At 46.5% G+C, this 16,010-nt stretch overlaps 1 protein-coding gene across 1 annotated transcript in view; it reads left to right on the top strand.

Moving 5' to 3' along the window:
* Window positions 1–3,140: 3,140 nt before the first annotated feature.
* LOC141192374 (vacuolar protein sorting-associated protein 37A-like) overlaps window positions 3,141–16,010 on the top strand; it is a 61,940-nt gene continuing 49,070 nt past the window's right edge. The window contains exon 1 of the mRNA XM_073661891.1: window positions 3,141–3,169. Coding sequence (XP_073517992.1) covers window positions 3,141–3,169 — 29 coding nt within the window. The remainder of the gene's footprint in view (window positions 3,170–16,010) is intronic.

Below are 16,010 nucleotides of genomic sequence, written 5' to 3'. Positions count from 1 at the left end.
CTTTAATGAGAAAAAAAATGAACTTTTTAGAATTTATCAAATGGCTGCAATGAAACAAAGAGTGAAAAATTTAAAGGAGTCTGAATACTTTCCGTACTCACTGTATGTATCTATATACACTGCTCCAAAAATAAAGGGAACACTTAAAACAACAGAATATAACTCCAAGTAAATCAAACTTCTGTGAAATCAAACTGTCCACTTAGGAAGCAACACTGATTGGCAATCAATTTCACATGCTGATGTGCAAATGGAATAGACGATAGATGGAAATTATTGGCAATTATCAAGACACCCTCAATAAAGGAGTGGTTCTGCAGGTGGGGACCACAGACCACATCTCAGTACCAATGCTTTCTGGCTGATGTTTTGGTCACTTTTGAATGTTGGTTGTGCTTTCACACTCGTGGTAGCATGAGACAGACTCTACAACCCACAGAAGTTGCTCAGATAGTGCAGCTCATCCAGGATGGCACATCAATGCGAGCTGTGGCAAGAAGGTTGGCTGTGTCCAGAGGCTGGAGGCGCTACCAGGAGACAGGCCAGTACACCAGGAGATGTGGAGGGGGCCGTAGGAGAGCAACAACCCAGCAGCAGGACCGCTACCTCCGCCTTTGTGCAAGGAGGAACAGGAGGAGCACTGCCAGAGCCCTGCAAAACGACCTCCAGCAGGCCACAAATGTGCATGGGTCTGCACAAACGGTTAGATACCGACTCCATGAGGGTGGTATGAGGGCCCGACGTCCACAGATAGGGGTTGTGCTCACAGCCCAACACCATGCAGGACGCTTGGCATTTGCTACAGAACACCAGGATTGGCAAAGTCGCCACTCGCGCCCTGTGCTCTACACAGATGAAAGCAGGTTCACACTGAGCACATGTGACAGACGTAACAGACTCTGGAGACGCCGTGGAGAGCGACATCCTTCAGCATGACCGGTTTGGCAGTGGGTGAGTAATGGTGTGGGGTGGCATTTCTTTGGAGGGCCGCACAGCCCTCCATGTGCTCGCCAGAGGTAGCCTGACTTCCATTAGGTACCGAGATGAGATCCTCAGACCCCTTGTGAGACCATATGCTGGTGCGGTTGGCCCTGGGTTCCTCCTAATGCAGGACAATGCCAGACCTCATGTGGCTGGAGTGTGTCAGCAGTTCCTGCAAGATGAAGGCATTGAAGCTATGGACTGGCCCGCCCGTTCCCCAGACCTGAATCCGATTGAGCACATCTGGGACATCATGTCTCGCTCCATCCGCCAACGTCACGTTGCACCACAGACTGTCCAGGAGTTGGCGGATGCTTTAGTCCAGGTCTGGGAGGAGATCCCACAGGAGACCATCAGGAGCATGCCCAGGCGTTGTAGGGAAGTCATACAGGCACGTGGAGATATATATATATATATATATATATATATATATATGCCTTTTTGTCATTCTAGTAGTAGGGCCATAATTAAGACATGATTTGTTGAAACGCGTAGGTCTGTAAGCTATGATAGTTGCACATTTGCTGTATTCTTTGTGGATCAGTGTTTTATATGGCTAATAAAAGCTAAGTTTTAATATTTTTTCTACTAAACAAACCTTTACGCTGGATCATTTGCACTTTTCCCTTGTCTGACTGCACTTAGGTTTCGCCCTGGTACCACTTATCTGCATCTCCAGAAGTTTCCCATTTCTCTATTATACTCTTCAAATTACATTTTGAGACTTTCTCCTCCTGTTGTTGCACATATTTTTTTTCCCTTTATCTGCACAGGTATCATTAATCTATCAACTATAATGGCCGTACCAGGTCCTGCAGGTCCTGTATCCCGTACACATGACGTGGGCAGTGCACGGCATGCCGCTAGTTTATATTCTGAGTGCTCTTATATACGGTGGTAGTTTTACACAATGTTGAGCCTGTGATTTGCAGAGTGAAATGTCTGACTGCTAGAACAGAAGTATACGGCAGATTCTGCAGCATGGATACATAAAGGACGTCCTGGGGGAATATACCTCCCTCCAACACTTGTCCAGTCCCTGCCTCACACTAGAGACATTTATAATAACTCCAGGACTATGGAGCTGGTCATTTTCTCATAATCTGTGGCCATTATTAGTGATCTCGCATTGTACGGTAATATCACCCTGGAGGTTGTGATGTATTTAGTGTAATAGCGCCATCTAGAATATACAGTATATATCAGGCGATACTATGCTTTCTATAGTTAGTCATCTTATGTGCCCTCTATAGATATATATTATACTTTATATTTATTAATAATAAAATTACTTGACACTTTTTCAGCTTTAAGATATTTATTAATCTGCTGTAATTATAAAAGAAAGTCCAACCTTACAGTGGACACAGGTGGAAGTGTCCTCCATGATGGTGTAGGGTGAGGTGGAGGTTGTGATGTATTTAGTGTAATAGCGCCATCTAGAATATACAGTATATATCAGGCGATACCATGCTTTCTATAGTTAGTCGTCTTATGTGCCCTCTATAGCTATCTATTATACTTTATATTTCTTTATAATAATTTATAATAAATTACTCGATAGTTTTACAGCTTTATGATGTTTATTAATCTGCTGTAATTATAAAAAAAAGTCCAACCTTACAGTGGACACAGGTGGAAGTGTCCTCCATGATGGTGTAGGCTGAGGTGGAGCAAGTATATAGTCAGTGGGGGATCAAGATGACCAGTATTCCTCAGGGTTCCTTGTTATCAGGGAGGGACCCGGTGTATGCAATCAAAAGATCTTATCCTCTGACCGGCTGTGTGCCATGAACAGGTAATGATGCTGTGTCCGGCTGTGTGCCATCAACAGGTAATGACCATCCGGCAGTGCGACATCAACTGGTCATCACCCTCCAGCTGTGTGCCATCAACAGGTAATGACCATCCGGCAGTGCGCCATCAACAGGTAATGACCCCCTGGCTATGGCCATCAATAGGTCATCACCCTCCGTCTGTGTGCCATCAACAGGTAATGACCATCCGGCAGTGCGCCATGAACAGGTAATGACCATCCGGCTGTGTGCCATCAACAGGTAATGATCCTCTGTCCGGCTGTGTGCCATCAACAGGTAATGACCCTCTGGCTATGGCCATCAATAGGTCATCACCCTCCGGCTGTGTGTCATCAACAGGTAATGACCATCCAGCAGTGTGCCATGAAAAGGTAATGACCATCCGGCTGTGTGCCATCAACAGGTAATGATCCTCTGTCCGGCTGTGTGCCATCAACAGGTAATGACCCTCTGGCTATGGCCATCAATAGGTCATCACCCTCCGGCTGTGTGCCATCAAATGTTTTTATCTTCTGTCCAGTTTTGTGCCATCAAGAGGTAATGACCCTCCAGCTGTGGGCCATCAACAGGTCATCACCCTTCGGCATTTAGGCTTCTTGTCTTTTGTAAGATGCGATTCTTGAGTCTCCTGATGTTAAAAAATATTTAAAAAATCACCGATTAAACTAATAATCTATCTAGTACATAAGCATCACAATTTATAATCTATCTAGTGCATAAGTATGACAATTTAGCTCACAGAACGTACACTATGCTAAAACATTAGACCCTACAAGCAGAAATTTGCTAAACTAACATAAATATAACTGACAAATCAGTAGAAAAATCGCTACCAATGGCACAGCTCTCTTCACATCAACCTGTAACCATAGTAGATAAGAAATAGAGGACAATGCTCATAGTCAGTTATCAACAATTCGGCATGGGGCATCCCACCAGAGACATTATAATATCTAGTAGATTATAGATGGCAATAGAATTTACCAACAAGCACATAGTACGCCAAACTCAAGTACATAGTATGCCAAACCTCGACACGTTTTCCTAAAATAGGTTCATCAGAAGCACATACTAGACAGTGATACTTAGCAAAGCGTTCATAGATATATGCGCCATATGATAAGGTGCTAAAGTGCAAGTGTGTGACAAAATATCCATTCGATTTCAGGTGCAATGCTGCATTGTATGTAGTAAGATGGTGCCCATCAGACAGCATGTATAGGACTAACCTGTGATGAAAACACGAGCAATGGGAAAGTTCAAGCAGTTGCCTTCTCAATCTTCCTCGCCTCTAAGACATCTAAGGAAACATCTTCTCCTCTTGATTTTGGGTGGAGGTGTTGTAGGCATTTCAGGCTCTGGCATTCTAGGTTCTGACATACTAGGTTCTGACATGGTAGGTTCTGGTGTTCTAGGTTCTGGTGTTCTTGTCTCTGGAATTCTGGGTTGATGGCTTCTCTGAAAAATCAGTAACCTCTCTTTATGCTCCGTGGAACTTCGAGCTCTTCTTCCTATATTGTTGTGAGGGATCGTTCTGACCCAGACAATATCACTGAACGCCACTTTATAGTTGCAACTAGGAACCTTTTTCGCATCCTGCGGTGCAGGAGCCATGGATGGAGTAGAACATTTGCCATTGGGCAGGACAGGTGTTCTCCTGGAGTCTTGCTCCTGAATCTGAGGGATACAAATCGGCTCCTTACAAGCACTTTGTTCCTTCAGAATGGTTTTGTTCTCAGGAGTTTTCTGATTGTTTCACCAGGTTCAGACATTGACCACTTGCTCAGGACAAGACTTAAGGCCAAATACTCTAGTATTGTCAGTAGTGTCATCACCGCAACAAAAACTGCGTCACGGAAGAGCCAAAGAGGAAGATTGATGGAAGCTTGATAGGTGCTTCTCCTGAGATCCACGGGTAGTGGGTCATCCTATAATAAAGAAAAAAAACATAATAAAGTCCTGTATATTTATACCCAATCCAGTCAAACAGAGAGCCCTTGTTATTATACAGTGATGGATACATTATCAAGCAACTTTCAGAAATATCCCATTGAGAAGATCAGGAAGAAGTTTGGGATTCACCTCCAGGGTCCATGGAATATTATTTACAGTTGGACTTTCATATGACGGACGGTCACGTGTCCAGTATGAGAAGTCCTGCAAGAGGCGATATTCTCATTAGCTGATCCTTGTGACCTCCATATTGATGAGAACATACTCGCCCTCAGTGTACTGTAATGTGGGGGGTAGAGCAACGTAAAGCACAGAAATGATAGGATGATACTCATCATCTCCAGAGGTCTCTCAGCACCAAGGTATGGTCAATGAGATCCAAGCTGCAGATGGGCCGAGGCTTCTAATATACCCAGGGGTGACATCACAAAGCCCTCTGTGACATCATTGCACAGTTCTATCCATCATGTCACTGATACTTTGGACCTAACTAAATGTCTAAAAGAGAACCCTTCCACATGATTTCCAATCACGGAGCAGCTTCAGTTTTTCAAGAAAAGTTTAAAAAATATAATCTGTGCTGTGATTGGTCACAATGGCACATGAAGCAGAACGTCTTTAGATCTTTTAAAGAGAAAGTGTCAGCAATTTTTTTACAATTGTAAAATTGTAAAGTATTTATATTTACATATAAATACACATATATATTTAAAAAGGGTTTAATGGTATAAAATCTGGAAAAATATTTTAACTGTTTTGATGTTTTCATCTTGTAGACACTAGGGGGAGCAGCTGCTGACATTTCCATGAAAACAGAATACAGCTAGCTCGCATTACGACTGCAGTAAAAGTGGGCGGGATCAGCTCACATGGGTGTGATGTCACTCCTCCCCTTCTGGGCGTTTGCAAAAAGGTAAATGAGACTGTAGTTTAGGATCACAGTGCGGAGCGATCACTGGTGACTGCAAAGTGATATATAAGGGACAACACCAAAGTCATTAATCACTACAAGGACAAGGCAGGAATGTGGGAGTCAGAGGGGTCACCCCACACTTATATCCCCTCTGACTGTCACTTCCTAAGCTCCTTTACCTGCCATAACCTCTTATTCCCGCAGGTAAATTCTTACAGGACCCCCCTCCCCATCCCCTTCCCCTGCCGCAGCTGATTCTAAACGTCCTCCATATGTAATAATAGACAGGTACTCACCGGCAGCCTATGGTAATTCACAGGGTAGAACAGGGTACAGCACAGAAACAATATGGCGATCCTCATTGTCTCCAGGGGGTATCTCAGCACCAAGATATGGCCAATGAGATATGAGCTCCAGGTGGATGGAGCCCCCTTATATACCCCAAGGGTGACATCACAACGCCCTCTGTGACATCATCACCCACAACATTCCGTCACATGACATCACCCAGCACCAGCATCATGTGACCCAGCATAAATAGAAACGGTCCCTGTTGCCTATAGCAACTATTCAAAACTAAGTTTAAACTTTTCCAACAGCTAAAGGCGGCTCTGTGATGGCAGTTTCTTCTTGTGGACGGTTGTGATAAATCTGCAGAACATCTACATAACGCGACATGTAGAAAATCCTGTCTTTTCCCCTCTGTTCTTCCTCTGGTGCTACAGAGACCGATAGAAGGAGCTTTTCCAGACCTTACAGTGCACAATATGGGACCTAATCACTGATATCCCAGATTTCCTCAGTACAAGCATACCGCCAACCTATGAGGACTAGAAAGAGGGCGAAACCATGCGGCACGCGTAGTCTGACCACGCCCCTATCCACACCCCAAGCCACGCCCTTTTTATACCTTGGCAGGAGGAGATGTCTGTACAAAGCGCAAGTTATCAAAAGGCTGAAGGAACACTTTATCAACATGAATGAAGGTTTTGAAGGGCATCCACTGTCCCGGCACTACCGGAAGTTCCACAACCAATCTTATAAGGACACTAAGTTTTGTGGGATCCGATTAGTCCCCAGAAAATGGAGGGGAGGTGATTACCTGAGATTAATGTCGCGGATGGAATCCAAATGGATCTTCACATTAAATAGCTTGGCTCTGAAGGGCCTTAATCACGAGAGTCAGCTGTATGCCTTCAACTCGCAGCGGTATATACTGTATGTATTTTTTATCCCAGTATCAATTGAACATTTACATTGCACTTTTATGAACCTCCTTATATTTTATCAATATAATATGTCTTTTGGATATATTCCTTTGAATCCACCTATTTTATATATGTATTTGTTTCTATACATTGATACCCCTATTGGAGATACAATATAATGTTTTTATTTTTCTCCTTCATTTTTTCCTTTTTATCTCTTGATGGTACTAAGTGCCGAATTTATACTATCCTGGTAATATACACTGATTAACAGACTGTTTTTTTAGCCATCAGAAATATAAGTATATAATTTTTATTCATTTTTAACTAATTGTGAAAATTTGAACAAAGTCTTTTTTATTATTATTTTTTTCACACACAGTCTATTCTTATTGGAATTCTATCTTAGTTCTATTGCACCTCCATATGTCCTTTTCCACCGTCTTGATAGTATTGGATCTTCCTCCATTTCTTTGGTTGTATTATCTTTGTGGGGGGCGTTTGGACTTTATTAGGCTACCAGTTTGACTACCAGCGAGAAGCTGACGAAGAGGAACTGTGAGTCCTCGAAACGCGTAGTTTTTTTTGGCCTATACAGGACATCGAAGGAGAAGGAGAGAGTCAATGCACAGGGATAAGCCCTCCTGATATCCAGAAGATATATATAACCATATCATATTATTGATACAAAATATAAATGCACAGAGTCAATAAAATCACTTAAAAACACCAAACCCCATCCTTACTTTGCAAGATACCTATTCCAAAGGTGTATCTAGGTTTTCTGGCACCCGGTTCAGCAGGGGCTGGCTAGCACATTTTAGCCTGGGGGACAAGCACACAGCAGTGGCCCATGAGTAGCGGCCCATCCTTAACATGTTTATTACCAGATGCATCATAAGCCTATATTCACACAACCGTATTGTCTAAGTGTTGCCCAAGAAAAAAGCTGACAGCACTTGGACCAGTTCAGATGAGTGTTTGTAGTGGTCAGACATAGTACATATTATTCTTATGTATTACTATTTTTAAAGCAGATATACCTTATTAGAGATGTAGTACCAGGGGCGGACCTACCAGCCGTGCAGCCGGTTCATTGAACAGGGACCCCCCGAGGGAGAGGGGGCCCCTCCAGCCTCCAGCAGGACCGCCATCATGACATGACTGCCCTGACTCCAGCATGGGGCCCGGCCGGTCGGGGCCTCCTCGGAGCCCCCCTCTTGTGCGTCTCCTCATGGGCCCCCCCCCCCCGCAGGACCCCCTGCCGTCACATGACCGGAGATGTGCCTGCGCTCAGCATGGGCCCCATGCTGAGCGCAGGGACATCTCCGGTCATGTGACGGCGCCGGCACAATACTTACCCCTCTGCCGCGTCCTCTGACTGTGACGTCTCAGGTCAGAGGGCGTGGTGACGTCTTTACACCGCGCGCTCTCTCCTGAGCTGTCACATCATAGAGCGGGAAGATGCGCGCAACGCTGGAGTCCGGATCAGCAGCAGGTAAGAAGTGAGGTGAGTATTTGATTTTTTTTTTTTATGTATGGGGGCATGGGGTATTTAATGGTGGGGGGAGAGTGGGTGTGACATCCTGCATGGGGCATTATATGGGGGGGTGGTGTGACATCCTGCATGGGGCATTATATAGGGGGGGGGATTGGCATCTTGAATGGGGCATTATATGGGGAAGGGGGGAATTGACATCCTGCATGGGGGCATTATATGGGGGTGGGGGGGATGTGACATCCTGCATGGGGCATTATAAGAGGGGAAGTGACATCCTGCATGGGGCATTATGAGAGGGGAAGGGGGGAAGTGACATCCTGCATGGGGCATTATAAGAGGGGAAGGGGGGAAGTGGCATCCTACATGGAGCATTATAAGGGAGGGGGGGTGTGACATTCTGCATGGGGCATTATAAGGGAGATGGTGTGACATCCTGCATGGGGCATTATAAGAGGGGGAGGGGGGAATTGACATCCTGCATGGGGCATTATATAGAGGGTTGGTGTGTGACATACTGCATGGGGCATTATAAAGAGGGGGGGTGACCTCCTGCATGGGGCATTATAAGGGAGGGGGTGGTCTGACATGCTGCATGTGGCATTGAAAAGGGGGGAAGTGACATCCTGCAAGGGGCATTATATGGGGGGAAGAGGTGACATCCTGCATGGGGCATTTTATGGGGGTAGATGTGACATCCTGCATAGCGCATTAAAAGGGGGGTGTTATCCTGCATGGGGCATTATAAGGGGGGAACAGCCTGCATGGAGCGTTACATGGGGGCCAATATTCTGTATGGAGAGTTATATGGGGACCAGTATCCTGTATGGAGCATTATATGGGGACCAGTATCCTGTATGGAACATTATAAGGGGGTCAGTATCCTGTATGGAGCATTATATGGTGCCCATATTACTGTATGGAGGATTATACTGTCCGGTCTGCACTGAGCGCTGTGAGGATTCGCCGGTTTCTGAGCTATTGTAGAATTTACAATAGATATCGCTTTTGTAATGGGGCATTATAAGGGGGGAACAGCCTGCATGGAGCGTTATATGGGGGCCAATATTCTGTATGGAGCGTTATATGGGGGTCAGTATTCTGTATGGAGTGATATATGGGGGACAGTATTCGGTAGGGAGCGTTATATGGGGGCTAGTATTCTGTATGCAGTGTTATATGGGGACCAGTATCCTCTATGGAGCGTTATATAGGGACCAGTATCCTGTATGGAGCATTATAAGGGGGTCAGTATCCTGTATGGAGCATGATATGGTGCCCATAATACTGTATGGAGGACTATACTGTCCGGTCTGCACTGTGCGTTGTGAGGATTTGCCGGTTTCTGAGCTATTGTAGAATTTACAATAGATATCGCTTGTGTAATGGGGCATTATAAGGGTGGAACAGCCAGCATGGAGCGTTATATGGGGGCCAATATTCTGTATGGAGCGTTATATGGGGGCCAGTATTCTGTGCGGAGCGATTCACCGGTTTCTGAGCTATTGTAGAATTTACAATAGATATCGCTCATGTAATGTAGTAAGTGAAATCCTTGGCCTTGTACTATATATATATATTTCTCTGCGGTATCTGTGCATCATGAATCATGGTATGTGTTAAAGGGGCCCACTGAAACTCTGTCGCCCAGGGCCCACAAAAACCAGGAGCTGGCCCTGGGAGTAAGTATAACAAGTTGTATTTTTCTTACATACAATTAATTAACTTGGAGTGGGGGGAATCAGAGATGCACGGGGGGATGAGAGATGCACGGGGGGGGGCCCTTCATGCCCCCTATGAAGGGTGGGGGGGGCCCCCAAAAAATTCTTGCACAGGGGCCCACTACAGTCTGTGTCCGCCCCTGTGTAGTACGCTGTGTTTTTCAACACTCCTAAAATAACATTTCAGCAGAGTAAAGGTGGTCACACATAAGCCCAGGTCTGCTAGATAGATACCTATGAATTATTATTTTGTATATGTTTTCAAACATACTTGATCAATGAAATCATCATTGTAAACTTCAACTCCACATAATAGTATATGATGTAGCAGTCACTAATTATCTTGAGTGCTTCATCTGATGTCCGTGCACAGCTTGCACTGCCTGGAAGGAGGCATCAGTTCTGCGAGAAGCCCACTTGCCCGAGGACTGGCGAGCAAAAAGGAGGGAGGAATGTAGCCCAGTCAAGAGAGCTTGTAAAACAACTTCTACATGATGTTTCAAGGATGGAAAGAGACTGCCATCTACTGGCCAGACACAGTCAAGCGGAACCAAGATATGCAAGGGAAGTTGCAGGGAGAGCAAGTTCAGACGCTGGACCTGATCAGGTGACTTCCAGGAAGGAGTTCCGGAAAATAAGAGGCCAGCGCGCCAAACCTGAGGGGTCTTTGGCGCTAAGCAGCAGAAAGGAGCAGACGTGTTCCCTGCATCCTGAGAAACCCCGCGTGACAGGCCTAAGCCAGAGGCCTGTGAGGTGCCATAGCCGGGCACCGGTAAAAGAGCTCCGGATATCTCGCGGATGTTACCTGAGTGCTGTGCCTGCTGAGGAGACTAGGAACCTGATTGCGGTGCTGAGTGAGTTCGCGGAACCCGACGTCACCCGCCGACAGACGAGGCCTGGACCCCCCTATCCAAGGCTCGAGAGACTGCCTCCAACAGCCAAGCAGAGATGAGTTGAGAGACGGTTGCCCCAGGAAAGACACACCAGCGGAAGCGGAGGAGCTGCATACGTGAACAGGGCCGTCACTTACACTGTTCACTGTTGGGAGGGGAACGGTTGGGACTAAAGGAGCACAACATGATCTAATTGAATTTATGCAGAAGTGACTCACGGCCTAGCGGGAATAACCGGTGACCCCCGCTAGGGCCAAATGTACAGTTAAAGAACTTACGTGGTGTCTCCCATGACTGAGGGCATCACCCTACTTAAGAGACTTCGCCTTACTTAAGAGACTTCACCTTACTTAAGAGACTTCACCTTACTTAAGAGACTTCACCTTACTTTGAGAGGCTTCACCTTACTTTGAGAGACTGCGTCTTATTTTGAGAGATTTTGCCTTTTGCTGATATATTGAATTACTGTTCATTACCCTTGTTACTAATCCCTTGTTCAGAATACCTGTTGCATAAAATTGTTTATTTTCATCTCAGACTGTTCTCGCCTTGTGTCTCTGTGCGTTGAATTCCCGCACCTGCATTACATGATTGTATATGGGGGATAAAGGAAAGTTGTGTGTCAAATATGACTCCAAGACATCGAGCTTGCTGCTTGGGGGTTATGGTGGCGCAACCCAAGAAAATTGAAAAGTCAGGTATAGGTAGGTTAGTAGAGAGAGAAAAAACAAGGAGTTCAGTTTTGGAGAGATTCAGTTTCAGATAGAGGGAAGACATGATGTTAGAGACAGCAGACAGACAATCACTGGTATTTTGTATTAGAGTGGCGGTGATGTCAGGTGAAGAGGTGTATAGTTGGGTGTCATCAGCATTGAGATGGTACTGGAAATCAAATCTGCTGATGGTTTGTCCAATAGGAGCAGTATACAAGGAGAAGAGGAGGGGACCTAGGACTGATCCTTGTGGAACCCCGATAGTAAGAGGAAGATTAGAGGAAGAAGGGCCGGCAAAAGATACCGTGAAGGAGCGGTCAGAGGTAGAAGAACCAGGAGGGAGCGGTGTCCTTGAGGCCTATACAGCGGAGCATAGTGAGGAGGAGCTGATGATCTACAGTGTCAAAAGCGGCAGAGAGATCCAGGAGAAACAGCAGGGAATAGTGACCATTAGATTTAGCTGTTAGTAGATCATTAGAGACTTTAGTGAGGGCAGTTTCAGTAGAGTGTGAGGAGCAGAAACCGGATTGTAAAGGGTCGAGAAGAGAGTTATCTGAGAGATAGCGGATTAGGCGGGAATGGACCAGGCGTTCCTGGAGTTTAGAGATGAAGGGAAGATTAGAGACCGGTCTGTAGTTAGCAGTGCAGTTCTGGTCCAGGGATGGCTTTTTCAGTAAAAGGGTTATGATGGCATGTTTAAGTGAGGAGGGAAAGATACCTGAAGAAAGAGAGAGGTCAAATATTTTAGTTAGGTGGGTAGTGATGTCAAGGTAAAATATATATATTATAGAAAATCAATTATTTTATTTTAATAGATTACCTAATCAGTGTGAATTAATATAGAGATGATGGAATAATCTATGTGTATGTATGTATGCAAATGTGTATATGCACATTGATTATGTTAATAATTAATGATATATAACAGTTTCTGTTCTCAGGCTATGTGCCCACGATGCAGAAATTTACATGTGGATTGTACATGCGGATTTTACATGTGGATTTTACATGCGGATTTTACATGCGTTTTTCCTGCCAGGGACAAGCGGATGTGAAGCTTTCTTCACATGCATTTCCGCATGCGCATTGAAAAGCGCTTTCCAAGCGATTTTAACATCACTTGGAAAGTGCTTGACAACTTGGTCACACTATATAAATCCATGCAAACGGCATGGATTTATAAAGTGTGTCCGAAAGAATATTAAAAAATAAAAAATAAATGTCATACTTACCTTCTGATGGCCCCCGGTGTCTTTATCCGATGCGTCTCAGCTTGCCGGCAGTTCGCGGTACACTGAAGGACCTGCCGTCACATGACTAAATGACGTCAGCGCAGGTCCTTGAGTCCACCGCGATCTGCCGGCAAGCCAAGACAAGCACACCGGGGGCTATCGGAAGGTAAGTATAATATTTATGTTTTATTTTATTCCTTTTTTACAGGTACTATGGTACCTGGGTCCGGAGGAGAGTCTCCTCTTCTCCAGACCCGGGTACCATCCGCACATTGAAACGCATGGAATGCGCATGTACAGATCCAGTGATGCGGATTCCATGCGTTCCAATGCAAGTCAATGGCGGCGAAAACGCAGCGCTTCCGCAAAATAATTGATCGTGCTGCGTTTTTTTCCGCAATGATAAGACGCAGCGGAAATTTCTGCAGCATGTGCACAGCACATGCGGATTATCATTGGGGAACATGGCAGGCCTTCTACCAAGCGTTTTTTAAGCGTTTCTGCAGAGGAATTGCCCCTGCGGAAACGCTTAAAAAACGCATCGTGGGCACACAGCCTTATTGTAGACATGAACAACTAAATGATTTCCTGGGAATGACATATGTATGTGCATGGCTGATAACAGAGAGATTCATGTCGAGTTGGCAAAGATGGTGCTGAGAGACGACTTCACCCCTCCCATCAGAATTCCTAAGGTGTTACTGAGGCCAGGAGATACATGGATGAGCAAATTGCAGTGTGCAAAGTTATCAGAAGGAGCAATGAATTTCACTAATCCCACCTAGAAGTAGAATACTATATAACCCCATGTCTACATAATAAAGTATGTCATTTTGCGTGGTTTAGTCTCTGAGTGAAGTTTTTCAACCATATTAGCAAATTTGGTTGATTTGCATTCACTCGGACATCTTTAATTAGGAGGAGAGCTGTTACCTAGTGTATCTTAAATTGGTGAAACCTCCACAGTGACAGCTGGGGAAAGGAACTGAATGAGCTGTGAGGGAATAGGGTCACTGTTGCAGGTTGTAGGGCGGGAAGAAGTCTGGTCACTTCTTCTTCTATGACCAGCTCGAAGATGGAAAGTGAACTTGAGGTGTGGGAGGGAAGGGAATCCAGACTCTCAGGGGATTGTGTAAAAATGTCTTGACAGATATGATTGATTTTTTGTAGGAAATAAGTGGCCAGATCGTCAGCGCTTAGGTTGATGACGGGGGTCTGTACTTTAGAGCTCAGGAGGGAGTGTGTAGCGTCGGCGTCCCTGACTCCTGCTAGGCAGGGACGCCGTTCCCCTCACCTCTCCGCTCCGTGCCCGGCGTCCTCCTCCCGCTCTGCTGGCAGCGCGCGCTGCTTCCGGGTCACTGTGCTTAGGGCGCGCGCGTGCTCCCTCTCTCTTAAAGGGGCCGCATGCGCCGTCCTAAGGAGTCTCCGGCCAATGGCCGGAGGATCTCACCATATATAAGGCACCTCCTCCAAAATGGAGGTGCCCGAGCAATGTTGTTGCAAAGCCTTTCAACTCTGCTTCAGCCCTTAGGTCCCGTTGCCAGCTTGTTTTCCAGTGCTGTCTACCTGCGGTCCGACAGTCTGCCTACCAGCATCTGCCAGTCTGTCTATGGATCAGTCCGCCTGCGGACCAGGAAGCACCTGCCAGATACAAAGGACTGCCCCTTTGTATAGTAGCTCAGAGGTTCCACCTCCCAGACCCGTTACAGTTTGCTCGGGCCATGGAACCCGGTGGCACCCAAGCTCCCTCGCTCTCGGACCTATGTCATGAACTATCCCGTCAGCGGTCCCAACAGGACTCCATCTTGGGCCACCTGCGTAGTGTTAACTCCCGCCTGGACACACTGACCGCCTCATCGGGAGCTGCTTCCACCCGCACAACTACTACTCCGGCAGCGCCGCTGCCCATCAACACCATGGCATCCCTTCCTGGTCCACGCCTTTCCGCCCCCCCTCGTTTTGGTGGAGATCCCGGCCTGGCACGAGGCTTCATTAACCAGTGCACCCTGCACTTTGAACTTTTGGCATACCAGTTCACCACTGACCAAGCCAGGTGGCCTTCATCATGTCCCATCTCACTGGGGAGGCACTGGCTTGGCTAAATCCTCTATGGGAGAGAGGAGACCCCCTGGTATCCAACCTGCCAGCCTTTCTCACGGCCTTCTGGAAAGTCTTCGATGAACCTGGAAGAAAGACCTCATCCGCCTCATCTCTGCTACGCCTCCGTCAAGGGAGTCTCACCGTGGGCCAATATGCCATACGGTTAAGTACCCTTGCTTCCGAGCTTTCCTGGGATAATGAGGCACTGGTTTCCGTCTTCTGGGAGGGCCTGTCCGGCCGGATTAAAGATGAACTTGCCGGTCGGGACATTCCTACCACTCTCGATGACTTAGTGACACTTGCCACCCGGATTGACATCCGGTTCCAGGAGCGCACCAAAGAGGTCACCCGTGAGAGGAGGTTTCCACGCCTTGCTCCTACTTTTCTGAATCCCGTCTCTTCCTCTGTAACTCCCCGGCCGCACTCGCCAGAGCCCATGCAGGTCGACCAAACCAAGATGGTCAAAACCTGTCAAGAGTCTCGCCATGCCGAGGGGAGCTGTTTCTACTGAGGTAGAAAGGAGCACCGGATCCGTTCCTGCCCGGAGAGGTCGGGAAAAGCATGTGTCTAGGATCGCTCAGAGAGGTCGTCCTAGACAAGAATAAATCCTCTCCTTCTCTGATGCTGTCGGTCTCTATCATCTGCGGGGAGAACCGTTACTTTGAACTTGCTCAACTTGATTCTAGAGCTGCTGGAAATCTCATTTCTCAATCCCTGGTAGAGAAATACCGCATTCCCACCAAACCTCTGGCTGTACCCTTATCTGTCGCCTCCGTGGATGGGGGTCTCTTACCGCATCCCATCCAACTCATCACCGAATCCATAACTCTGCAGGTGGGAATGCTGCACTCTGAGAGCATCTTCTTCCATGTTCTGCCTGGACTCTCTCACGCCCTCTTGCAAGGCCTACCTTGGCTCCAGAGACATGCACCCGTGCTTGATTGGCAGACCGGAGAAGTCCTTCGCTGGGGGCAGGACTGC

Source organism: Phyllobates terribilis, unplaced genomic scaffold, assembly GCF_046119375.1.
Source record: "Phyllobates terribilis strain yellow unplaced genomic scaffold, ASM4611937v1 Scaffold_60__1_contigs__length_8166268, whole genome shotgun sequence".
Lineage (NCBI taxonomy): Eukaryota > Metazoa > Chordata > Amphibia > Anura > Dendrobatidae > Phyllobates > Phyllobates terribilis.
The sequence above is the reverse complement of the archived record's forward strand: the minus strand, read 5'-3'. Positions and strand labels throughout refer to the sequence as shown.